This window comes from Cetorhinus maximus, chromosome 2 (assembly GCF_964194155.1).
Source record: "Cetorhinus maximus chromosome 2, sCetMax3.hap1.1, whole genome shotgun sequence".
NCBI lineage: Eukaryota > Metazoa > Chordata > Chondrichthyes > Lamniformes > Cetorhinidae > Cetorhinus > Cetorhinus maximus.
This window is the reverse complement of record NC_135880.1, coordinates 594,263-621,713: the sequence shown is the minus strand read 5'-3', so window position 1 is coordinate 621,713 and position 27,451 is coordinate 594,263. Positions and strand designations below refer to the sequence as shown.

At 45.1% G+C, this 27,451-nt stretch overlaps 1 protein-coding gene across 4 annotated transcripts in view; it reads right to left on the bottom strand.

The window, feature by feature from the left end:
* The window catches only part of LOC144691690 (excitatory amino acid transporter 1-like), a 169,439-nt gene that overhangs the window by 137,932 nt on the left and 4,056 nt on the right, over positions 1 to 27,451 (bottom strand). The window contains exon 1 of one of the 4 annotated variants that reach the window (XM_078560053.1): positions 1,988 to 2,006. The exons of the other annotated variants lie outside the window; for them this stretch is intronic. Within the exon in view, the coding sequence (XP_078416179.1) occupies positions 1,988 to 2,006 (19 nt within the window). Of the gene's footprint in view, positions 1 to 1,987; positions 2,007 to 27,451 lie in introns of those variants that run through there. 4 annotated transcript variants of the gene reach the window in all.

Genomic DNA, 27,451 nt, shown 5'->3' with positions numbered 1-27,451 from the left:
ACTGCATGTTTGTGTGTGTGCATGTCTGTGTGTCTGCATGTTTGTGTGTATGTGGCTGTATGTTTGTGTGCGACTGCATGTGTGCGTGTATGTTTGTGTGCGTGTGTGAGACAGCATGCATGTGTATGCCTACGTTTGTATGTGTGTGCGTGCGTGACTGCATGTTTGTGTGTGTGTGACTGCATGTTTGTGTGTGTCTGTGTGATTGCATGTGTGCGTGTGTGTGCATGTTTGTGTGTACGTGTGTGTGCATGCATGCATGTGTGTGTGAAATTGCATGTGTGCAGTGACTGTACATGACCATGTATGCATCATTGGTCAGGAATGTTGTGGTTGGTGTGCATTGTGCTTTGTTTAGCCCATCTGATCATGGACAGTTTTCTGGGGCCACTGCTAATTGTATGCAGTAGTTACAGGTACAGGAGGACTGAAACCCAATAAATGGATTCAATGTTGCACATCAACTTCTCTAGCCCGTGGGTAAGAAGTGCAGCATGTAGCTGGGAAAACAAGGGTCCAGCTTCAGGGCAGGGGTCTTTGTGACCATTTCCTTTCTGTTGCTAGTATTCTGGACTTAACTTTGACCTTGAGCTGTGAACCAACAGACGGCTTGCTCCATAACTTTAACTGTGAATTAGCACTCAGAGAACCTTTCCATTTGTTTCCATAGTTTGTGTCAAGTCTTGATCAATCTCCTGTGGCCTAAACTCTCATTTTCAGTAAACTTTATCCCAAGCACAGGAAGTCAGTGAATGACTGGAAGTTGAAAGCCATATAGTTTCCCCAGCTTTTCTAGAATGTTGGATCTATTGTCTGAGTATTACCTTGCACAGAATGGTTTAGCAGGAGGTAAAATGTCTTGCAGCATTGCTCATGCTCCCACACTGATCTCACATCACTGCATTTAGACGTTGCTCCAGTTCTGGAAATCTCTCCATTACCAGGCTCTTACCTCATTCAGTAAAGCCACCAAAAAACACTGCACAATTGAAAGAATTTCAACTTAGGGCTCAAGAATAGAGCAGCCTCTCCTGAGCCAAAGAGAACATGGGGTAAAGAATCGGGAGAAAAGCCTTAAGTATACAAGAAATAGGAACAGGAATAGACCATTTGGCCCATCAAGCCTGCTCCTCCATTCAATATGATCATGGCTGATCTTGGGCTTCAACTGCACTTTCCCACCTGCTCCCCATATCCCTCAATTCCTGAGGGACCAAAAAATCTGTCTATCCCAGCCTTAAATATATTCAACAATAGAGCATCCAAAACCCTCTGGGGTAGAGAATTTCAAAGATTCACAACCCTTTGAGTGAAGTAATTTCTCCTCAGCTCAGTCCTAATGATTTGCCCTACACACCTGAGTCTGTGTCCCTACGTTCCAGATTCTGCAGCCAGGGAAACAGCCACTCAGTGTCTATTCTGTCAAACTCCTTCAGAGGCTTGTATGGTTCAATGAGATCACCTCTCATTCTTCTAAATTCCAAAGAATATAGACCCAACTCTCATCCCTGGGACCAATTTAGTGAACATTCATTGTACCACCTCCAATGCAAGTATGCCCTTCCTTAAATACAGAGACCTAAACTATACATTGCATTCCAGGTTGGGCCTCACCAAAGTCCTGGATAACTGTAGCAAGACTTTTTTTAATTCATTCATGGAATGTGGGCTTCATTGGCTGGGCCAGCATTTATTGCCCATCCCTAGTTGCCCTTGAGAAGGGGGTGGTGAGAATCCATCAACCTTGATGTTCAATTAGCATCACTGAATTTCCCACTATCAACATCCTGGGGGCTATCATTGACCAGAAACTGAACTGGACTAGCCATATAAATGCTGTGGTTACAAGAGCAGATCAGAGGCTAGGAATAGTGCGATGAGTAACCCACCTCCTGATTCCCCAATGCCTGTCCACTGTCTACTAGGCAAGTCAGGAGTGTGATGGAATACTCTCCACTTTCCTGGATGAGTGCAGCTCCCACAACACTCAAGAAGCTTGACACCATCCAGGACAAAGCAGCCCGCTTGATTGGCACCACATCCACAAACATTCACTCCCTCCACCACCAACGCACAGTGGCAACAGTGTGTACCACCTACAAGATGCACTGCAGCAACTCACCAAGGCTCCTTAGACAGCACCTTCCAAACGCACGACTGCTATCATCTAGAAGGATAAGGGCAGCAGACACATGGGAACACCACCACCTGGAAGTTCCCCTCAAAGCCACTCACCATCCTGACTTGGAAATATATTGCCGTTCCTTCACTGTCACTGAGTCAAAATCCTGGAACTCCCTTCCTAACAGCACTGTGGGTGTACCTACACCATGTAGACTGCAGTGGTTCAAGAAGGCTGCTCACCACCACCTTCTCAAGGGCAACCAGGGATGGGCAATAAATGCTAGCCTAGCCAGCAATACCCACACCCCATGAAGGAATACAAAAATGGCAGCAAATGGAATTTAAATCCAATTAATAAATATGGAATTGAAAAGCTAGCCTTGGTAATAGTGACCATGAAACCATTGCCAATTGGTTGTAAAACCCATCTGGTTCACTAATGTCCCTTAGGGGAGGAAATCTGTCGTCCTTATCTGGTCTGGCCTACATGTTACTCCAGATCCACAGCAACGTAGTTGACTCTCATTGGCACTCTGTAATGTCCCAGCAAGCCACTCAGTTGTATTAAAGCCTACAAAACAGAATGAAACCAGACAGACCACCCGGCAATGACCTAGTCACCGGAAATGACAACGGCAAACTCAGCCCTGTCGACCCTGCAAAGTCCTCCTTACTAACACCTGAGGGCTTCTGCCAAAATTGAGAGAGCTGTCTCACAGACTAGTCAAGCAACAGCCTGACATAGTCATCCTCACGGAATTATACCTTACAGATAATGTCCCAGGCACCACCATCACCATCCCTGGGTATGACCTGTCCCACTGGCAGGACAGGCCTAGCAGAGGTGGTGGCACAGTGGTATACAGTCAGGAGGGAGTTACCTTGGGAGTCATCAAAATTGACTCTGGACCTTATGAAGTGTCATGGCATCAGGTCAAACATGGGCAAGGAAACCTCCTGCTGATTACCACATACCGCCTTCCCTCAGCTGATGAATCAGTGCTTCCTCCATGTTAGACACCACTTGGAGGAAGCACTGAGTGTGGCAAGGGCGCAGAATGTACTCTGGGTGGGGGACTTCAATGTCCATCACCAAGAGTGGCTCGGTAGCACCACTACTGACTGAGCTGGCTGAGTCCTAATGGACATAGCTGCCAGACTGGGTCTGCGGCAGGTGGTTTGAGGGAACCAACAAGAGGGAAAACTTACTTGATTTCATCCTCACCAATCTGCCTGCTGCAGATGCATCTGTTCATGTCAGTATCAGTAGGAGTGACCACCACACATTTCTTGTGGAGACAAAGTCCCATCTTCACATTGAGGACACCCTCCATCGTGTTTTGTGACACTACCACCACGCTAAATGGGATAGATTTCATCAGACCTAGCAACTCAAAACTGGACAATCATGAGGTGCTGTGGGCCATCAGCAGCAACAGGATTGTACTCGAACACAATCTGTAACCTCATGGCCCGGCACATCCCCCACTCTAACATTACCATCAAGTCGGATATCAACCCTGGTTCAATGCAGGAGGGCATACCTGATGAAGCTACAACACAGGACTACTTACATGCCTAACAGCTTAAGCAGTATGCGATAGATAGAGTTAGGCGATTCCACAACCAACGGATCAGATCTAAGCTCTGCAGGCCTGCCACATCCAGCCATGAATGGTGGTGGAAAAGTAGACAACTCACCGGAGGAGGAGGCTACACAAATATCCCCATTCAGAATGATGAGAGAACCCAGCATGTCAGTGCAAAAGATAAGGCTGAAGCATTTGCAACAATCTTCAGCCAGAAATGCCGATAGGATGATCCCTCTCGGCCTCCTCCTGAGGTCCCCATCATCACAGATGCCAGTCTTTAGCCAATTCGATTCACTTCACATGCTATCAAGAAAAGGCTGAAGGCACTGGATACTGCAAAGACTATGGGCCCTGACAACATTTTGGCAATAGTATTGAAGACTTGTGCTCCAAGAACTTGCCTCACCCCTAGTCAAGCTGTTTCGGTACATACAACACTGGCATTTACCTGGCACTGTGGAAAATTGCCCAGATATGTCCTACCACAGAAAGCAGGACAAGTCCAACTCAGCCAATTACCACCCCATCAGACTACTCTCGATCATCAATAAAATGATGGAAGGAGTCATCAATAGTGCTATCAAGCAGCACTTGCTTAGCAATAACCTACTCACTGATGCCCAGTTTAGGTTCTGCCAGGGCCCCTCAACTCCTGACCTCATTACAGCCTTGACATTCAATGGCATTACCATTGCTGAATCCCCCACTATCAGCATCCTGTACCCATATAAATATTGTGGCTACAAGAGCAACAGATAGATGGGAACACCACCACCTGGAAGTACCCCTCCAAGTCACTCACCATCCTGACTTGGAAATATATCGCTGTTCCTTCACTGTCGCTGGGTCAAAATCCTGGAACTTCCTCCCTAACAGCACAGTGGGTGTACTAATGGGGATATTTATGGACTGCAGCAATTCAAGAAGGCAGCTTATCACCCCCTTCAGTTTCATTCCCTTTATTGTATCAGTTTGATACAACTGAGTGGCTTGATGAAGCCATTTCAGAGTCAACCACATTACAGCAGATCTGGAGTCACATGTAGGCCAGACCAGGTGAGGATGTCAGATTTCCTTCCTTAAAGCACATTAGTGAACCAGATAGATTTTTAAGATGATCAACAAAGGTTTCATGGTCATCATTAATTCCAGATGTTTATTGAATTTAGATTCCAATATCTGACATGATGGGATTTGAACCCAGGTCCCCAGGGTATTACCTTAGGTATATTACCATTCCAGTGACAATACCACTATACTATCACCTCCCCATCATACCTGGAGTACCGTGTGCAGTTTTGGTCTCATTACCTAAGGAAAGGTGTACTTACCATTAGAGGGAATGCAACAAAGGTTCACTAAATTAATTCCTGGGATTGAGGGATTGTCCTAGGAGGAAAGGTTAAATAAACTGGGCCTTTATTCTCTGGAGTTTAGAAGAATGAGAAGTGATCTCATTGAAACAAACAAAATTCTTACAGGGTTCAACAGGGTAGATGCAGGAAGGATGTTCCCCCTGGCTGTGGGGGGTCAAGAACCAGGGGACACAGTCTCAGAGTAAAGAGCAGGCCATTTAGAACTGAGATGAGGAGGAATTCCTTCATTCAGAGAATGGTGAATCTTTGGAATTCTCTGCCCCAGAGGGCTGTGGAGATTCAGTTATTGAGCATGTTCAAGACTGAGATTGATAGATTTCTACATATTAAAAACATCAGGGGATATGGGGATAGTGCAGGAAAATGGGGTTGAAATAGAAGATCAGCCATGATCTCATTGAATGGTGGAGCGGGCTCGAAGGGCTGAATGGCCTCCTCCTGCTGCTATTTCTTATGTCCTTATATTCTTACAGTACTGGATATAGACCTTTAACCTGTCTAGTCTCTATATTACAGTTCAAGAGTTAGAGACTGTAATCTGTGTAGCATCTGTATTACAGCCCTGGAGTCAGAGTTTGTAATCTGTGTATTATCTGTATTGCAGTACTGGAGTCGGAACATGCAATCTGTATAGTATCTGTATGACAGTACTGGATACTAAAACCTGTAATCTGTGCCATATATGTATTACAGTTCAGGATACAGACCTGTAATCTGTGCAGTGTCTGTGGTACAAAACTGGAGTCTAATCTGTGGAGTATTTATACTACAGTACTGGAGTTAGAACCTGTAATCTGTGCATTATGGATATTATAGTACTGGGGTTAAAACCTGTAATCTGTGCATTATGGGTATTACAGTACTGGGGTTGGAACCTGTAATCTGTGCAGTATTTGTATAACAGTTGTGGTTGAGTTAAACTTTATTATTTCAATATTTTCTAAGTGTTCTCTGATTTATCTCAACTTCACTCCTGTTCAATATGGCTTTGTTTTTAATCATTTATCTGCATTTTTCTGAATTGCAGACACTCTCACTAACCCACCCAATGTCATAGTCTCAAATTAAACCTAACTGGGAGATTCCAGCTGTCCTCTCATAATAAATCCGCTGCATCCTCCCATTTGGGCAAGGACAGTCATTGGTCAATTGAGAACCTGTGATGCTTCACATAGGCCAATCACTTTATGTGAGAAGATTTGGACAAAGCCATTCATGTAGCTCACCTCTGCTGGTACAATAGCACACAGTGCCACCAACAGGTTAGTCCTAGAGTCATTGGCCGGGATTTTTAAAAGGGCTCAGGGTCTGGATTGGAGACGAGTGGATGTGCAATTTGCAACTGCTGGCCTCCCTGCTTGTTCCCTACCACAATCACAGCTTTGAGCCATTTCAAAAGAGTTCGGCTTGGGGTTGGATTGGCTTCCCATTGGGAGATGGTGAGCAGTCAGTTGAGGCTAATTAAATTGAATTATGAGATCCATTAAGGCCCCATTCCTGACCAACCAGGATTCCCAGCCAGCAATGTGGGCAGCCTGCATTAGCCTGGACCAAGTCGAGGACAATGTGGTGGGTTTAGGAAGAGAGTATGTTGGGGGGGGTGCGGGTGCTGGATAGATCACTTGAGAGAACCCCTTCTCACCACCACCTCCCCCAACCCAACAGACCCCAATCAGCTGCTGGGCCATTGTTTTACAGTTTGTAAAGTTTTAATAAAAACCCAAATGTTTATCTAAATTTTGATTTGAGATATACTCACCAACATGTACCAGAATTCTCACATTCCACAAAAGTTCCACAACTTTTGCAATCTAGTTACACTGCACTGCCTATTATGGCCATTTTGTGCATGTTCTTGGTAATGTTGCTGACAGATCAATGCAAGTACAGAGCATAGCAACTTAAATAGAAGCAGGAGTAGACCTGGCCTGTTGAGCCTGCTCCACCATTCAATATGACCATGGCTGATCTTTAGGGGAAGATGTTGATGTGGTAGTAATGTCACTAGACTAGTAATCCAGAGGCCCAGCCTAATGCTCTGAGTCAGGGTTCAAATTCCACCATAGCAGCTGGTGGAATTTAATTCATTTAATAAAATCTGGAAAATAAAGCCAGTCTTGGTGACCATGCCAACTGCCATTGATTGCTGTAAAAACCCATCTTTTTTTTAATTCATTCATGAGAGGTGGGTATCACTGGCTAGGCCTGCATTTATTGCCCATCCCTAACTACCCTTGTTTAGAGGACATTTAAGAGTCAACCACATTGCTGTGGATCTATAGTCAGACACAGGCAAGGATAACCAATTTCCTTCCCTGAAGGGCAATACTGAACTAGACAGGTTTTTATGAAAATCAGCAATGGTTTCATGGTCATCATCAGACTTTTAATTCCAGATTTTTGTTGGATTCAAATTCCACCATCTGCTGTGGTGGGATTCAAACCCAGGTCCCCAGAGCTTTACTCGAGGTCTCTGAATTACCAGTCTAGCGACAATACCACTATGCCACCACCTCTTGTTCATTGATGTCCTTTAGGGAAGGAAATCTGCCATCCTTACCTGGTCTGGCCTACATGTGACTCCACAGAATCACAGAATTTTAATGGCACAGAAGGGGGCCATTCGGCCCATCGTGTCTGCACCGGCTCTTCAAATGAGCATTATGACCTGGTGCCATTGCCCTGCCTTTTCCCATTACCCTTGAACATTGTTTCTATTCTATTCTATTTTTTCCTTTTTCTTTTTTTTTCTTTTTTTCTCGTTTTCTTAAAGATAGCTTGTTAAGTACAAGATCGATACTGGTGTGTATAAAAATTAATTATAGTAAAGTCTCAAGAGTGGGGATACTAGAGTAATTAATTAATAAATTGAATAAAATACAATAGCGATGGAAGGACGAGTGAGGTGTGGCTGCTGCAGCATGTGGGAGCTGCTGGACACCAAGGTGATCCAGAGCAAACACATCTGCAGTAAATGTTTGCAGCTCGAGGAGCTTCGGATCTGAGTTGAGGTGCTGCAGTCTGAGATGCAGACATTGCGTCACATCAGGGAGGAGGAAAGTTACCTGGAAACTTTGTTTCAGGAGGTGATCACACCTCTCAGATTAGGTAATTCAACTTTGGTCTGTGATCAGGGGCAGGAGGGTGTGACTGCAGGTGAAACAAGTGTGGGGACCATTGGGTTGTGTTTGAAGAGCCTTGGCTCCTGCAACTGTCCAACAGTTACAAGGTTCTTGCAAGCTGTGTGAATGTGAGTGGGGACTGCAGGGAGGATGAGCGAACTGACCATGGAACCATGGTACAGGGAGTCATTCAAGTGGGTGGAGCAAATGGGAACATAGTAGTGGTAGGGAATAGTATAATTAGAGGGATAGTTACTGTTCTCTGCAGCCGTGAGCATGAGTGCTGAAGGCTGTGTTGCCTGCCCAGTGCCAGGGTTAAGGACATCTCCTCAGGGCTGGAGAGGAACTTGGAGTGGGAGGGGAGGGATCCAGTTGTCGTCATCCATGTTGGTACCAACGACATTGACAGGACTAGAAAGGAGGTTCTGCTGAAAGAATTTGAACAGTTAGGAGCTAAATTAAAAAGCAGAACCTGCTAGGTAATAATCTCGGGATTGCTACCTGAGGCATGGGCAAACTGGCATAGGGTAAATAAAGTCAAGGAGTTAAATGCATGGCTCAGTGATTGGTGTGGGAGGAATGGGTTTCAGTTCATGGGGCACTGGCACCAGTACTGGGGTAGGAGGGAGCTGTTCCGGTGGGACAGGCTTCATTTGAACTGTGCTGGGACCAGTGTCCTGGCAAACCGAATAACTAGGACTGTAGAGAGGGCTTTAAACTAAATAGGAGGGGGGCAGGGTTCTGGAAAGGGGATGCATAGGCTTACAAAGCAAAAGGACATGGCAGCCTTGCAGGGCAGCTACTTAGGTAATAATACCCAGAGTGTGACAGGAAGCGACAGAGTGTACAAACATATACAAAAAAACAGTAAATAGGGTCAAAGGTGGAAAAAGTGGTAAAAAGGCAAAAAATAATGGCTCTTTACTTAAGTGTAAGTGGCATTCAGAACAAAATTAATGAATTAGCGGCACAAAGAAAGGTTAATGGATATGATCTTATAGCCATTACAGAGACATAGTAAAAAGATCAAAGCTGGGAACTAAATGTTCAGGGGCATGTGACTTTTTGAAAGGACAGGCAGGAAGGAAAGGGTGGTGGGGTAGCTTTGTTAGTACAAGATTGAATAAGTACTATAGCAAGAAAGGATCTTAGATCAGATGATGTAGAATCCATATGGGTGGAGGTAAGAAATAACAACGGGAAGAAGACACTGATGGGAGTACTCTATAGGCCCCCTGACAGTAATTATACTGTAGGGCAGAGGATAAATCAGGAGATAATGAGGGCATGTAAAAAAGGCAGTACGTTAATCATGGGTGACTTTAATCTTCATGGAGATTGGAAAAATCAAATTGGCAGAGGTAGACATGAGCAAGAATTCATAGAGTATATTCGGGACAGTTTCTTAGAACAATATATTGTGAATCCAACCAGGGATCAGGCTATTTTGGACCTGGTAATGTGTAATGCTGCAGGTTTAATAAATGATCTCAGATTAAAAGAACCCCTAGGAAACAGTGACCATAATATGGTAGAATTTAGTATTCAATTTGAGAGTGAGAAACTTTGGTCGGAAACAACTGTGCTAAACATAAATAAAGGTAATTACAATGGAATGAGGGCAGAGTTGGCTGGAGTGGACTGGGAAAGCAGTTTAGCAGAAAAGATGGTTGATGAACAATGGTAGATGTTTAAGAAAATAGTTCATGACTCTCAACAAAGATATATCCCAGTGAGGAAGAAGAATTCAAGGAAGGGGATAAACTAACCATGGTTAACCAAGGAAGTTAAGGGCAGTATCAAATTGAATGAAAAAAACATACAATGTGGCAAAGATTAGTGGTATTTGGAAAGTTTTAAAAACCAACAAAAGATGACCAAAAAAATAGTAAAGAGAGAGAAAATAAACTTTGAGGGTAAACTAGTAAGTAATAGAAAAATGCACATTAAGAGCTTCTTTAAATATATGAAAAGGAAGAGAGAGGCCAAAGTGAACTTGGGCCCCTGAGAGAATGAAGCTGGGAAAATAATAATGGGGAACCAGGAAATGGCAGAAGAGTTGAATAAATACTTTGCTTCAGTCTTCATGGTAGAAGATACTAATAACATTCCAAAAATATTAAATAATCAACGGGCAAAAGGAGGGGAGGGAATAAATACAATAACTATCACTCAAGAAAAAAGTACTAGGGAAACTAATGGGGCTAAAGGCTGATAAATCCTCTGGACCTGATGAGTTGCATCCTAAGATATTAAAGGGAGTAGCTACAGAGATAGTGGATGCACTGGTAGTAATCTTCCAAGAATCCTTAGATTCTGGAAAAGTCCCAGAGGATTGCAGAATGGCCAATGTAACACTCTTATTCAAAAACGGAGGGAGACAAAAAACAGGTAACTATAGGCCAGTTAGCATAACATCTGTCATTGGGAAAATGTTGGAGTCTATTATAAAGGATGCAAAGCAGAGCATTCAGAAATACATAATCTAATCAAGTAGAGTCAGCATAGCTTCATGAAGGGGAAATCATGCCTAACAAATTTATTAGAATTCTTTGAGGAGGAAACAAGCAGGATAGATAAAGGGGAACCAGTAGATGTAATATATTTGGATTTCCAAAAGGCGTTCAATAAGGTACCACACATAAGGCTACTTAATAAGATAAGAGCCCATGATGTTGGGGGTAGTATATTAGCATGGATAAAGGATTCGCTAACTAATAGAATAAAGAGAGTTGGGATAAGGGGAGCATTTTCAGGATGGCAACCTATAACTAGTGGTGTGCTACAGGGATCAGTGCTGGGGCCTCAATTATTTACAATATATATAAATGACTTAGATGAGGGAAGTGAATGTACTTTCGCCAAGTTTGCAGATGACACAAAAATAGGTGGGAAGGCAATTGGTGAGGATGACACAAGGAGTCTACAGAGGGATATAGACAGATTAAGTGAGTGGGCAAAAGCTTGGCAGATGGAATATAATGTGGGAAAATGTGAGGTTGTGCACTTTGGCAGGAAGAATAGAGGAGCTCAATATTATTAAAATGGAGAAAGACTGCAGAAGGCTGCAGCACAGAGGGATTTGGGAGTCCTTGTACATGAATCCCAAAAAGCTAACATACAAATTCAACAGGTAATAGGGAAGACAAATGGAATGTTTGCATTTATTTCAAAGGGAGTAGAGTATAAAAATAGGGAAGTCTTGCTAAAACTATACAAGGCACTAGTTAGACCACACCTAGAATATTGTGAACAATTTTAGTCCTCTTATTTAAGGGAAGATATACTGGCATTAGAGGCAGTCCAGAGAAGTTTCACTAGGTTGATCCTGGGTATGGAGGGATTTTCTTGTGAAGAGAGGTTGAGTGGGTTGTGCCTGTACTCTTTGGAGTTTAGAAGAATGAGAGGCGACCTTATTGAAACATATAAGATTCTTAGGGGGCGTGACAGGGTAGATGCTGAGAGGTTGTTTCCCCTTGGACCAGAGGGCATAATCTCAGAGTAAGGGAGCACCAATTTAAGACAGATATGAGGAGGAATTTCTTCTCTCAGAGGGTAGTGAATCTGTGGAATTCTTTACTGCAAAGGGCTGTAGAGGCTGGATTGTTAAATATATTCAAGGCTGAGATGGACAGATTTTTAATCAGTAAGGGAATCAAGGGCTATGGAGAAAAGGCAGGAAAGTGTAGTTGAGGATTATCAAGACCAGCCATGATCTCATTGAATGGCGGAGCAGACTCGATGGGCCAAATGGCCTACTTCTACTCCTATGTCTTATGGTCTTATGGCATTTTCAAATAATCATCTAATGCCCTGTTGAATGCTTCGATTGAACCTGCCTCCACCACACTTCCAGGCAGTGCATTCCAGACCCAATTCACTCATCGTATGAAAATGTTTTTTCTCACGTCACATTTGCTTTTTTCGCAAAATACTTTAAATCTGTGCCCTCTCGTTCTTGATCCTTTTATGAGCGGGAATAGCTTCTCACTACCTTCTCTGTCCAGCCCCCTCATGATTTTGAACATCCCTATCAAATCTCCTCTCAGCCTTTTTCTTTTTAAGGACAACAGTCCCAACCTCTCCAATCTATCCTCATAGCTGAAGTTTCTCATCCACGGAACCGTTCTTGTAAACCTCTTCTGCACTCTCTCCAATGTGCCCGCATCCTTCCTATGATGTGGCATCCAGAACTGTGCACAATATTCTAGCTTAGGTTTAAAGCGTGTCTTATATAAGTTTAGCATAACCACCCTGCTCTTCTACTCTATGCCCCTATTAGCAAAGCCCAGGATACTATATGCTTTATTAACTGCTCTCTCCACCTGTCCTGCCACCTTCAATGATCTATGCACATATACACCCAAGTCTTTTTGCTTCTGCCCCCCCTTCAAAATTTCACCCCTTATTTTATATTGTCTGTCCATGTTCTTCCTAACAAAATGCATCACCTCACACTTCTCCACATTGAACTTCATCTGCCACCTATCTGCCCACCCCACCAACTTGTCCGCCGTCTTGAAGTTCCACACCATCCTCCTCGCAGTTCACAACACTCCCAAAGCTTCGTATCATCCGCAAACTTTGAAATTGTCCCCTGCACACTAAGTTCTAGATCATTAATATATATCAGGAAAAGCAAGGGTCCCAATACCGACCCCTGGGGAACTCCACTACAAACCTTCCTCCAGCCTGAAAAACATCCATTGACCATTACTCTCTGCTTCCTATTTTTCAGCTAATTTTGTATCCACGTTGCTACAATAACTTTTCTCACAAGTCTGTTGTGTGGCACAATTGCGTGTCAAATGCCTTTTGAAAGTCCATGTACACATCAACAGCATTGCCCTCATCGACCTTTTCTGTTACCTCTTCAAAAAACTCCAGCAAGTTAGTGAAACACGATTTCCACTTTAGAAATCCATGCTGGCTCTTCCTTATCAACCTATGTTTTTCCATGTGACTACTAATTCTATCCCGAATAATTGCTTCTAGAATCTTGCCCACCACTGAAGTTAAACTGACTGGTCTGTAATTGCTGGGCTTATCCTTACAACCTTTTTTGAACAAGGGTGTAATGTTTGCAATTCTCCAGTCCTCTGGCACCACCCCTGAGTCTAGGGAAGACTGAAACATTATGGCCAGTGCCCCTACAATTTCTACTCTCACTTCCTTCAATATCCTTGGATGCATCTTATCCAGTCTCAGTGCCCTGTCAACTTTAAGTACCAACAGTCTATTCAACACTTCCTCCTAATCAATTTTGAACCCTTCTAGTGACAGAGCTTCCTCCTCATCTTTCCCCATGGCCTGGGTAGCCTTCACCTCCTTGGTAAAGACGGATGCAAAGTATTCATTTAATACCTCAGCCATGGTCCCTTCGTCCATGTGTAAATTCCCTGTTAGGTCCCTAATCGGCCCTCCTCCTCCTTCTACCACCATTTTACTATTTATATGTCTATAGGAGACTTCAGGATTCCCCTTTATGTTGGCTGCCAGTCTTTTCTCATAATCCCTCTTCACTTCTCTAATATGCTTTCTCACCTCCTCTCTGGACCTTCTGTATTCCTTTTGGATCTCAATTGTACTTTCTACCTGACACCTGTTTTAAGCACACTTTTTCTTCTTTATCTTAATTTCAATCTCCTTTTTCATCCAGGGAGCTCTGGATTTGTTTGCCCTACCTTTCCCTTTCGATGGAATCTACCTTGACTGTGCCCGAACCATTTCTTTTTTGAAGGTAGCCCATTGTTCAGCTACAGTTTTCCCTGCCAATCTTTCGTTCCAGTCTATTTGGCCCAGCTCCGCTCTTTCCCCATCGAAGTTGGCTCTTGTCCAATTAATTATTCTTACTCTAGATTGCCTGTTGCCCTTTTCTATATCCTAAAACGTACAATACAACGATCACTGTCTCCTAAATGTTCCCCCACTGACACTTGATCTACTTGACCCAACTCACTTCCAAGAACCAGGTCCAACAGTGCATCTTTTCTTGTTGGATTGGACACATACTGCTGTAGAAAATTCTCCTGAACACAATCTAGGAACTTTTACCCCTCTCTGCCCTTTGCACTACCACTGTCTCAGTCTATATTTGGGTAATTAAAGTCACCTATTATAGCTACTCTATAATGCCTGCATCTCTCTTTAATTTCCCTGCAGTTTTGTTCTTCTACATCCTTCTCACTATTTGGCAGTCTATAGACTACACCGAACAATGTAATTGAGCCCTTTTTGTTCCTTAGCTCGAGCCAAATTGATTCTGTCCTTGAACCCTCTGAGACACCCTCTTTCTCCAGCACTGCAATGCTCTCCTTAACCAATACCACCACACCTGCTCCTTTCCTTCCTTTCCTATCCCTTCTGAACACCTTGTACCTGGGAATATTTAATGCCCAGTTCTGCCCTTTCTTGAGCCAGGTCTCCGTTATCACCACAACATCATATTTCCACATGGCAATCTGCGCCTGTAACTCCCCAATCTTATTTACTATACTCCGTGCATTCACATACATGCATAGTAATCCTGATTTAGATTTTGTTACTTTCTCCCTTGCCCCAACTTTACCTATTAACTTACTATTCTCTATATTAGTGCTACCTGTCCTTCACAGTATTTTGTGCACCCTGGTATTCCTCTCTATTGACACTTGGTTCCCACGCCCCTGCCGAGCTAGCTTAAAGCCCTCCTAACAGGAGTAGCAAGGAACTCAGTCCCAGCTCTGTTCAGGTGCAACCCGTCCGGCTTCCACAGGTGCCATCTCCCCCAGAGCCAATCCCAGTGTCCCAGGAATCTAAAGCCCTCCCTGCTGCACCATCTTTCCAGCTACGCATTCATCTGCCTTATCCTCCCATTTCTGTAGTCACTGACATGTGGCACTGGGAGTAATCCGGAGATTACAATATTTGAGGTCTTGTTTGCTAATTTTCTACCTAAATTCTGATTTCAGGACCACACCCCCCTTCCTACCTAAGTAATTGGTTCTAATGTGGACCACGACATCTGGCTGATCACCCTCCCTTAGCAGAATGTCCTGCAGCCACTCTGTGACCCCCAAGGATGTGCTTGACTCTTAACTGCCCTCTGAAATGGTCTGGCAAGTCACTCAATTCAAGAACAATTAGGGATGGGTAATAAATGCTGGCCTTGCCAGTGACACCCACATCCCGTGAAAGAATAATAAAACTTTCCCACCGGCTCCCCATATCCTTTAATTCCCTGAGACACCAAAGACCTGTCTATCCCAGTGTTGGATCTAGTGCCCTGATTTGTTGGGGCTAAAGGATCTGGGTTGCACGCTTGTTTCAGGGTGACCGAGAAGGCACCAAGACGGAGAAGATCTGCAGACCGTTCTTAGAAGAAACACACTCTGTTTATTGAAAAAAGGAACTTAGCAACTACACTTGTGTGCTTATAGCTCAAAACTCTGTCTTTACTCTTCAGACTCTAACTCAAGACTACTGACTACAGAGGTAGCTTGCACTGCTCTGCTATTGGCTTTCAAGATCATTGCCAGGATTTTACATTGGTCGGGCGGGCTCAGCGGGTGCAGGCAGGGGCAGTTGCGGAGCCGCCCGCAGCCCGCGATCGGCTCGGCACCGCGATTTCATGTGGGCAGGCCAATTAAGGCCCACCCATTGTGGATCGCGAGCAGTAGCACTGAGCGAGGAGGAGGGAGAGTCGGGTCAGGCGCTCTTTTGCACGCATGCGTGCGAAAGAGCGCTTCAATCTCCCTGAGGCACGAAGCTGCCTCAGGGAGATTGAAGCGCTTTTTAAAGAAATTATTTAAGACATTAAAAATTTAATGAAACATATACCCTCATGTGACTGTGTCACATGAGAAGGGATGTTTTTATTTTTCAAAAAAAGTTTTCATTCAATTTGCCTTCATTTTGGAAATTCCGGGATGTGCACTGTGAAGTTCAGGTAACAATGGCTTTTGTCCTTTTGGAGGAACAATCACTCATGCTCCCCACAATAAGATACCTTCCTGGCTGGTTAATTTGTATCTTCTCTGGAAATACGGTTTCATTTCATCAGGTTCTTGTTCTTGTGACTAACCATGAAGAACTTGATCACGCACTTTGGATAAGACTGGGTCTCGATTTGTCCAATCTTTAATCTGTCTAGCACATATCGGTGATGAATCCAGGAAGTTCGATAGTAAAATGAATTCTTGGGAAATTGGAACATCCTCATCTTTTACTTGCATGGGCAAGCAACTGAGTGCATCTACATTTGCAATTTGACTTCCGGGTCTATGAATAAAAGTATGCTCGTATGCTGCCAAGATGAGTCTGGGAAGAGTGTCCTGCAGTCAGCATCGCGGTGAAGCAGTCTGGGAAGAGTGTCCTGCAGTCAGCATCGCGGTGAAGCAGACTGGGAGGTGTGTCCTGCAATCAGCATCATGGTGAAGCAGTCTGGGAAGAGTGTCCTGTAGTCAACAATGCGGTGAAGCAGTCTGGGAAGAGTGTCCCGCAGTCAGCATCGCGGTGAAGCAGTCTGGGAAGTGTGTCCTGCAGTCAGCATCGCAGTGAAGCAGTCTGGGAAGAGTGTCCTGCAGTCAGTTCTTGTTGAAAATAACAAGAGTGACATCACAAGACAGCGCGAGAGAGCAGTGAAGAGATCAGAACCTAGAAGCGGGGAAGCTTCAAAAGGTGATGTCAGCACAAAGGTGAGAGCTGATTGGTGAGCAGTGGGTAAGCGTTTTTCTCCAGCTAAAAATAGATTAAGTTAAGGAAAGGTAAGAGTTCTAGTTTTTATTTAAAGTACATAAATAATTTAACATTTTCTTACTGTATTTAACTTAAATTAAGGGATTTGTTTCAACTAGAGGCATGGCAGGGCAGCTCAGTCCCATGTTATGTACCGCCTGCAACATGTGGGAAGTCCTAGCCACTCCTTGCGCCCTGACCGACCACGTGTGCAGGAAGTGCCACCAGCTGCAGCTACTTGAGCCCCGAGTTTCGGAGCTTGAGCAGCAGCTGGAGGCACTGAGGTACATCCACGAGGCTGAGAGTTTTGTGTATAGCACGTTTTTAGACTTCATCACCCCACAGCTTACAGAAGTGCAGACAGAGAGGGAATGGGTGACCATCAGTCAGAAGAAAGGTGTCAGGCAGGTAGTCAGGAAATCCCCAGGGTGCATCTCGCTCGAGAACTGTTTTTCTGTGTTGGAAAATGGTGAGAGTGACGGTTCCTCTGGGGAGTGCAGCCACGCTCATGGCACTGTGAGTGGCTCAGCTGCATAGTGGGGGAGGAAAAAGAGGGGAAGAGCAATAGTGGTAGAGGACTCGATAGTAAGGGGAACAAAACAGGCATTTCTGCGGCCATAGATGTGACTCCAGGATGGTATGTTGCCTCCCTGGTGCCAGGGTCAAGGATGTCACTGAACAGTTGCAGGGCATTCTAAAGCGGGAGGGCAAACAGACAGAGATCGTGGTACATAGTCGTACCAATGACATAGGTAGAAAGAGGGATGAGGTCCTGCAAGCAGAATTTAGGGAGCTAGGAAGCAGATTTAAAAAACAGGACCTCAAAGGTAGTAATCTCTGGATTATTTCTGGTGCCACGCGCTAGTGAGTATAGAAATAGGAGGTTAGTCCAGATGAATGTGTGGCTGGAGAGATAGTGCAGGAGGGAGGGCTTTAGATTTCACAGAATCACACAGTGCAGAAGAGGCCCTTTGGCCCATCGAGTCTGCACCGATACGTGAGAAACACCTGACCTACCTACCTAATCCCATTTACCAGCACTTGGCCCATAGCCTTGAATGTTATGACGTGCCAAGTGCTCATCCAGGTACTTTTTAAAGGATGTGCCTTTCTTCTTAAAGGACCGCCTCCACCACCCTCCCAGGCAGCGCATTCCAGACTGTCACCACACTCTGGTTAAAAAAGTTTTCCCTCACATCCCCCCTAAACCTCCTGCCCCTCACCTTGAAGTTATGTCCCCTCGTGACTGACCCTTCAACTAACGGGAACAGCTGCTCCCTATCCACCCTGTCCATTCCCCTCAGAATCTTATACACCTCGATCAGGTTGCCCCTCAGTCTTCTCTGCTCCAACGAAAACAAGCCAAGTCTATCCAACCTCTCTTCATAACTTAAATGTTTCATCCCAGGCAAAATCCTGGTGAATCTCCTCTGCACCCCCCTCCACTATCGTACCTACTTCTACCACCTCCTCTGGCAGCGAATTCCAGACACTCACTACCCTCTGCGTAAAAAACTTGCCCCGCACATCTCCTTTAAAGTTTCCTCCTCACCTTAAATCTATGTCCCCTAGTAATTGACTCTTCCACCCTGGGAAAAAGCTTCTGACTATCTACTCTGTCCATGCCACTCATAATTTTGTAAACTTCTATCAAGTCGCCCCTCAATCTCCGTCGCTCTAATGAGAACTATCCGAGTTTCTTCAACCTCTCCTCATAGCTAATAACCTCCAGACCAGGCAGCATCCTGGTAAACCTCCTCTGCACCCTCTCCAACGCCTCCATATCCTTCTGGTAATGTGGCGACCAGAATTGCACGCAATATTCCAAGTGTGGCCTAACCAAGGTTCTATACAGCTGCAGCATGACTTCCCAGCTTTTATACTCAATACCCCTGCCGATGAAGGCAAGCATGCCATATGCCTTCCTGACTACCTTATCCACCTGCGTTGCCACTGTCAGTGACCTGTGGATCTATACACCCCGATCCCTCTGCCTGTTGATGCACTTAAGGGTTCTGCCATTTACTGTATAATTCCTGCCTGTTTTAGACCTTCCAAAATGCATTACCTCGCATTTGTCCGGATTAAACTCCATCTGCCGTTTCTCCGCCCAAGTCTCCAACCGATCTATATCCCGTTGTATCCTTTGACAATCCTCTTCACTATCTGCAACTCCTGCAACCTTAGTGTCGTCTGCAAACTTTATAATTAGCCCAGTTACATTTTCCTCCAAATCAAAACAGCAAAGGTCCCAGCACTGATCCCTGCAGAACACCACTAGTCACAGCTCTCCATTCAGAAAAGCACCCTTCCACTGCTACCCTCTGTCTTCTATGACCAAGCCAATTCTGTATCCATCTTGCCAGCTCACCTCTGATCCCATGCGACTTTACCTTCTGTACCAGTCTGCCATGAGGGACCTTGTCAAAAGCCTTCCTGAAATCCATGTAGATAACATCCACTGCCCTTCCATCGTCGATCATTTTTGTCACTTCCTCGAAAAACTCGATCAAGTTAGTGAGACACGACTTCCCCTTCACAAAACTATGCTGCCTCTCACTAATAGGGGGGATGTGGGGAAAAGCCTTTTTACCCAGAGGGTGGTGACCGTCTGGAATGCACTGCCTAGGAGGGTGGTGGAGGCGGGTTGCCTCTTATCCTTTAAAAAGTACCTGGATGAGCACTTGGCACATCATAACATTCAAGGCTATGGGCCAAGTGCTGGTAAATGGGATTAGGTAGGTAGGTCAGGTGTTTCTCACGTGTCGGTGCAGACTCAATGGGCCAAAGGGCCTCTTCTGCACATTGATTCTGTAAATGAAGCCGGGCAAGTGGTAAAGGTATCAGTGGGGGAGCATTTTACCGATAGTGATCATAACTCTGTTAGATTCAAGGTTGTTGTGGAAAAGGACAAGGATGGGCCAGAAATCAGAGTTCTAAATTGGAGGAAGGCCAATTTTAATAAGATCAGATATGATTTGGTCAGAGTGGACTGGGAGCATACCTTTAGGTAAATCTGTATCAGAGCAGTGGGACTCATTCAAGAAGGAAATAGGGAGAGTACAGGGCCAACATATTCCAGTAAAGATTAAGGGTGGGACCAACAAATCCAGGGAACCCTGGATGTCGAGCGATATACAGGATTGGATAAAGGGGAAAAGGGAGGCTTCTGGCAGATACCAAGGGCTCAAAACAGCAGAAGCCCTAGAGGAATATAGAATGTGTAGGGGGAGCTTAAAAAGGAAATTAGGAGAGCAAAAAGGGGGCATGAAGAAACATTAGCAGGTAAGATAAAGGGAAATCCAAAGTTATTTTACAAGTACATTAAGAGTAAGAGGATAACTAGAGAAAGAGTAGGGCCCATTCAGGACCATAGTGGTAATATGTGTGTGGAGCCGGAAGACTTAGGTAGGGTTCTAAGTGAATCCTTGTGTCAGTGTTCACAAGTGAGAGGGACGCGTAGGTATGGAAATCAGGCAGAAGGACTGTGATATAATTAAAGAAATTAGCATAGAAAAAGAGGAGGTTCTAAGTGGTCTGGCAGGCTTAAAAGTAGCTAAATCTCCAGGCCCGGATGAAATGTATCCCAGGCTGTTGAGTGAGGCAAGGGAGGAGATAGCAGGGGCATTGGCAATAATTTTTAATACCTCTCTGGCTACAGGAGAGGTGCCAGAGGACTGGAGGACAGCTAATGTGGTACTGTTATTCAAGAAGGAAGGAAGAGATAAATCAGGGAACTACAGGCCAGCCAGTCTAACCTCAGTGGTGGGGAAACTATTGGAAGCAATTCTGAGGGACAGAATTAATCTACACTTGGAGAGGCAGGGATTAATCAAGGGCAGTCAGCATGGTTTTGTTAAGGGGAGGTCATGTCTAACCAATTTGATTGAATTTTTCGAACAGGTGACCAGGTGTGTAGATGAGGGCAATGCATTTGATGTAGTCTACTTGGACTTCAGGAAGGCTTTTGATAAGGTCCTGCATGGGAGACTGATAACGGAGGTAAGAGCCCATGGGATCCAAGGCAATTTGGCAAATTAGATCCAGAATTGGCTGAGTGGCAGGAAGCGGAGGGTGTTTTTGTGACTGGATGCCTATGTCCGGTGAGGTTCCACAGGGATCGGCGTTGGGTCCCTTGCTGTTTGTGGTAAATATAAATGATTTAGACTTGAATGTAGGAGGGTTAATCAATGAGTTCGCAGATGACACAAAAATTGGTGGGATGGTAAATAGTGTGGAGGATACCCTTAGATTACAGGAGGATATAGACGGGCTGGTCAGATGGGTTGATCAGTGGCAAATGGAATTTAATCCGGATAAGTGTGAGGTGATGCACTTGGGCAGGACAAACAAGGCACGGGAATACACAATGAATGGTAGGGCCCTGGGAAGTACTGAGGATCAGAGGGACCTTGGTGTGCATGTCCACCAGTCCCTTAAGGTAGTGGGACAGGTTGATAAGGTGGTGAAGAAGGGATATGGGATACTTGCCTTTATTAGCCGAGGCATAGAATATAAGAGTAGGGAGGTTATGCTATAACTGTATAAAACACTGGTTAGGCCACAGCTAGAGTATTGTGTGCAGTTCTGGAATCCGCATTATAGGAAGGATGTGATTGCACTAGAGAGAGTGCAGAAGAGATTTACCAGGATATTGCCAGGCTGGAGGGTTTTAGTTATAAGGGGAGATTGGATAGACTGAGATTATTTTCCTGGGATCAGAGGAGATTGAGGGGGGACATGATTGAGGTGTAGAAAATTATGAGGGGCATAGATAGGGTAGACAGGAAGGAACTTTTCCCCTTGGTGGAGGGATCAATAACCAGGGGGCATAGATTTAAGGTAAGGGGCAGCAGGTTTAGAGGGGATGTGAGGAAGAATTTTTGCACCCAGAGGGTGGTGGGAATCTGGAACTCACTGCCTGAAAGGGTGGTAGAGGCAGAAACCCTCATAACATTTAAGAAGTATTTGGATGTGCACTTGCAATGCAATGGCATACATGGCTATGGCCCTAGTGCTGGAAAATGGGATTAGAATAGTTAGGTACTTGTTTGACCTGTGCAGACTCGATGGGCTGAAGGGCCTTTTTCTGTGCTGTAGACCTCTATGACTCTATCAATGTCCATTCTTGTACAGTTGCTGAGGCGATAGCGGGTATAGCCTTGTCTTCGCTGAATAATCCCAATAATGGCTTGTGGTCCAGTATGATAGTAAAATGGCGACCATGTACATATTGGTGAAACTTCTTAACTTTGAAAATGATTGACAGGCCTTCTTTTTCTATTTGGGAGTATGCTCTTTCTGCAGTATTGAGTGTTCTCGATATATCCGAAAGGTCGTTCTGATCCATCATCCATTCGATGGGAAAGCACTGCTCCCACTCCATAGGGGAGATACGTCACACGTTAATATAAAATCTTTTTTTGGGTCAAAATGTACTGGAGGCGTAGATTGTTGTAGGTGTAGGTGTGATTGTAACAACTGTTTGACTTTTGTGAAAGCTTCTTTCTGTGGTGTTTGTCAAGACCGTCACTGGTTTTTCTTGAACAAGTAATACAGCGGTGCCATTGTAATTGATCATTCCTAAAAATGATTTCAGTTCAGATGTATTCTTTGGCGCTGCTGCTTTCACTTTTTCTTCAACTGGATGTAGGCCTTGTGAATGTACCTTGTGACCTAGGTAAGTCACCTCTTTCGCCTGGAATGTGCACTTATCCTTTTTCAGCCTCACTCCAACCTGTGAAAAGCGTTTCAAAACTTCCTCCAAGTTCTTTTTCAGTGAATCCAGTCACAAGAACGTCATCCAAATAAACTACAAAGTGGGGTAATCCCTGTAGTAAACTTTCCATGGTTGTTTGGAGTATGGCACAATCTGATGATACAACAAAAGGTAAACTGGTATATTGATACAACCCCTTGTGTGTATTAATGGTGATGAACATCTGGGAGGCCTTCTCTAATCCCAATTGTTGATAGGCTTGACTCAGATCAAGCTTCGTGTAGGTAGTTCCACCTGCCAGTTTGGTGTACAAGTCTTCAATGTTTGGTATTGGACGTCTGCCCAATTTAGCCACTTTATTGACTGTTAATTTGTAGTCCACACAAATTCGAATACTTCGGTCAGGTTTGAGAACAAGTGCAATTGGTGCTGCCCCCTCTGAAAACTGCACTGGTGTATCACTCCCAGTTTTTCTAATCTGTCCAGTTCGGTGTCTACCTTTTCCTGCATTGCATAAGGTACTGGTCTTGCCTTCATGAGTCTTGGTGCTGCCTCTGGATCTACATGAATTTTTGCTTGTAGACCCTCAATCTTTCCAAGTTCATTCTTGAAATTTGAGGCATATTTTTGTAGTAGCTCTGATAGCCCATTAGTTCTCAGTTGGAAGATTCCTGTCCACTCCAATTTAATTTCTTTCAGTCAGTTTCCTCCGAGGAGACTAGGTCCCTTGCCTGCTACTACCATTAAAGGTAATTTCACTGTCTGACCTCTGTATTGTACTGTGACTTTACATATGCCCTTGACTTGTATGTCTTCTCCTGACTGGGCATGCATGAAATGCTGTGGGCCATCAGCAGCAGCAGAATTGTACTCGAACACAATCTGTAACCTCATGGCCCGGCATATCCCCCACTCTACCAATACCATCAAGCCAGGGGATCAAGCATAGTTCAATGAAGAGTGCAGGAGGGCATGCCAGGAGCAGCACCAGGCATACCTGAAAATGAGGTGTCAACCTGGTGAAGCTATAACACAAGAGTACTTGCGTGCCAAACAGCATAAGCAGCAAGTGATAGACAGAGCTAAGCGATCCCACAACCAACAGGTCAGCTGTGCTGTCCTGCCACATCCAGTCGTGAATGGTGGTGACTTGTGCTCCAGAACTTGCCGCACTCCTAGCCAAACTGTACCAGTACAGCTGCGCAATGGCATCTACCCAGCTATGTGGAAAATTACCCAGGCATTTCCTGTACACAAAAAGCAGGACAAATCCAACCCAGCGAGTTACCGCCCCATTAGTCTACTCTCGATCATCAGTAAAGTAATGGAAGGGGTCATCAACAGTGCTATCAAGCGGCACTTGCTTGGCAATAACCTGATCATTGACACAAACTTTAGGTTCTGCCAGGGCCACTCAGCTCCTGACCTCATTACAGCCTTGGTTCAAACATGGACAAAAGAGCTGAACTCCCAAGGTGAGGTGAGAGTGACTGCCCTTGACATTAAGGCAGTATATGACAGAGTGTGGCATTAAGGAGCCCTAGCAAAACTGGAGTCAATGGGAATCCGCTGGTTGGAGTCTAACCTAGCACAAAGGAAGGTAGTTGTGTTTGTTGTAGGTCAGTCATCTCAGCTCCAGGACATCACTGAAGTTCCTCAGGGTAGTGTCCTAGGCCCAACCATCTTCAGCTGCTTCATCAATGACCTTCCTTCCATCATAAGGTCAGAAGTGGGGATGTTTGCACAATATTCAGCACCATTCACGACTCCTCAGATACTGAAGCAATCCAAGTGCAGCAAGACCTGGACAACATCCAGGCTTGGGCTGACAAGTGGCAAGTAACATTTGCACCACACAAATGTCAGGCAATGACCATCTCTAACAAGAGAGAATCCAATCATCGCCCCTTGATTTTCAATAGCATTACCATCACTGAATCCCCCACCATCAACACCCTGGGCATTATGATTGTTCAGAAACTGAGCTGGACTAGCCATATAAATACGATGGCTACAAGAGCAGGTCGGAGGCTAGGAATCGTGAAGCGAGTAACTCACCTCCTGGATCCCCAAAGCCTGTTCACCATCTACAAAGCACATGTCAGGAGTGTGATGGAATACTCTCCACTTGCCTGGATGAGTGCAGCTCCCACAACACTCAAGAAGCTTGACACTGTCCAGAACAAAGCAGCCCGCTTGATTGGCGCCACATCCACAAACATTGACTCCTTCCACCACCGACGCACAGTAGCAGCAGTGTGTACCATCTACAGGATGCATTGCACTAATTCACCAAGGCTCCCTCAACAGTACCTTCCAAACCCATGACCATTACCATCTAGAAGGACAAGGGCAGCAGGATAGATGGGAACACCACCACCTGGAAGTTCCCCTCCAAGTCACTCACCATCCTGAATTGGAAATATATCGCCGTTCCTTCACTGTCGCTGGATCAAAATCCTGGAAGTCCCTTCCTAACTGCACTGTGGGTGTACCTACACCACATGGACTGCAGCGGTTCAAGAAGGCAGCTCATCACCGCCTTCTCAAGGGCAACTAGGGATGGGCAATAAATGCTGGCCCAGCCAGCGAAGCCCACATCCGTGGATGAATTAAAAAAAATTCAAGTGGCTGCTCAGCCATGATCGTATTGAATGGCAGAGCAGGCTCAATAGGCTGAATGGCCTATTCCTCCTGTATTCCTAGGTTCTTATGTTCCTCAGTCAGGTAGAAAACACAATTGAAAACCAGGCTAAATATAGAAGGTTCAGAGGCAAGGTGAAGAAAGAAATAAGACAAACAAAGAGGGAGTATGGAAAGAGACTGAGTCATCTATAGGCATATAAATAGTAAAAGGGTGGTAAAAGAAGCAAATGGATGGTAAAAAAATCAGGCGGAGGCAATGGCATAGTAGTAATGTCGCTGGGCGAGTCATCCAGAGACCCAGAGTAATTCGCTGGGGACCTGGGTTCGAATCCCACCAAAGCAGATCTTTGCTGATCTTTAAAAGTCTAATTTCGATTCTTGTAAAAACCCATCTGGTTCACTAATGAAGGAAATCTGTTTGGCCTACACGTGACTCCAGACCCACAGCAATGTGGTTGACTCTGAAATGCCCTAACAAGCCACTCAGTTGTAACAAACCGCTACAAAGTCACAAAAAAGGACGGACCACCCAGCATTGACCTAGACACTGGAAATAACAACTGCAATTGCAACCCTGTCGACCCTGAAAAGTCCTCCTTACTAACATCCGGAGGCTAGTGCTGAACTAGTCAGGCAACAGGCTGACTTAGCCATCCTCACAGAACCATACCTTACAGAATATGTCCCGGACACCACCATCACCACCCACTGGCAGGACAGGCCCAGCAGAGGTGGTGGCACAGTGGTATGCAGTCGGTGGGGAGTTGCCCTGGGAGTCCTCAACATCAACTCTGGACCCCTTGAAGTCTCTTGGCATCAGGTCAAACATGATTACCATATACTGCCCTCCCTCAGCTGATGAATCAATGCTCCTCCATTAGACACCACTTGGAGGAAACACTGAGAGTGGCAAGGGCACAAAATGTACTCTGGGTGGGGGACTTCAATGTCCATCACCAAGAGTGGCTCGGTAGCGCCAGTACTGACAGAGCTGGCTGAGTCCTAAATGACATAGCTGCTAGACTGGGTCTGCGATAGGTGATGAAGGAACCAACAAGAGGGAAAAACATACTTGACCTTATCCTCACCAACCTGCCTGCCGCAGGATGTATCTGTCCATGACAGTATTGGTAGGAGTGACCACTGCACAGTCATTGTGGAGATGAAGTCCCACCTTCACATTGAGGATACCCTCCATCGTGTTGTGTGGCATTACCACCGTGCTAGATGGGATAGATTTCGAATAGATCTAGCAAATCGAGACTGGACATGTATGATGAGGTGCTGTGAGCCATCAACAGCAGCAGAAATGTACTCGAACACAAACTGTAACCTCATGGCTCGGTATATACCCCACTCTACCATTGCCATCAAACCAGGAGATCAACCCTGGTTCAATGAAGAGTGCAGGAGGGCATGCCAGGAGCAGCACCAGGCATACCTCAAAATGAGGTGAAACCTGGTGAAACTATAACACAGGGCTATTTGCATACCAAACAGCATAAGCAGCAAGTGATGGACAGGGCTAAGCGATCCCACAACCAATGAATCAGATCTAAGCTCTGCAGCCCTGCCACATCCAGTTATGAATGGTGGTGGACAATTAAACAACTCACTGGAGGAGGAGGCTTCACAAATATCCCCATCCTCAATGATGGAGGAGCCCAGCACATCAGTGCACAAGATAAAGCTGAATCATTTGCTACAATCTTCAGCCAGAAGGGCCAAGTGGATGATCCATCTCGGGCTCCTCTGGAGGTCCCCAGCATCACAGATGTCAGTCTTCAGACAATTTAATTCACTTCACGTGATATCAAGAAACAGCTGAAGCACCGGATACTGCAAAGGGCATGGGCCCTGACAACATTCTGGCAATAGTATTGAAGACTTGTGCTCCAGAACTTGCCGCACTGCTAGCCAAGCTGTTCTAGTATAGCTAGGGAGCACACAGTGTCTGCCGGCACTGTTGAGGCTTTCCATCCTCGGTGGGCACCGCAGGGACCGGGGGTTTTTATTGACCCTCTTAATCACATTTTGGTTTAACGATGGTAAGTTTCCTTTAAATTTTGTCTTTTGTTTTTGCAGTTTCCCTTTAGGGGGCTGCCTTTTAATTTGTCCCCTGATTTGTTAATTTAGTTTATTTGGTTTTTACTCCAA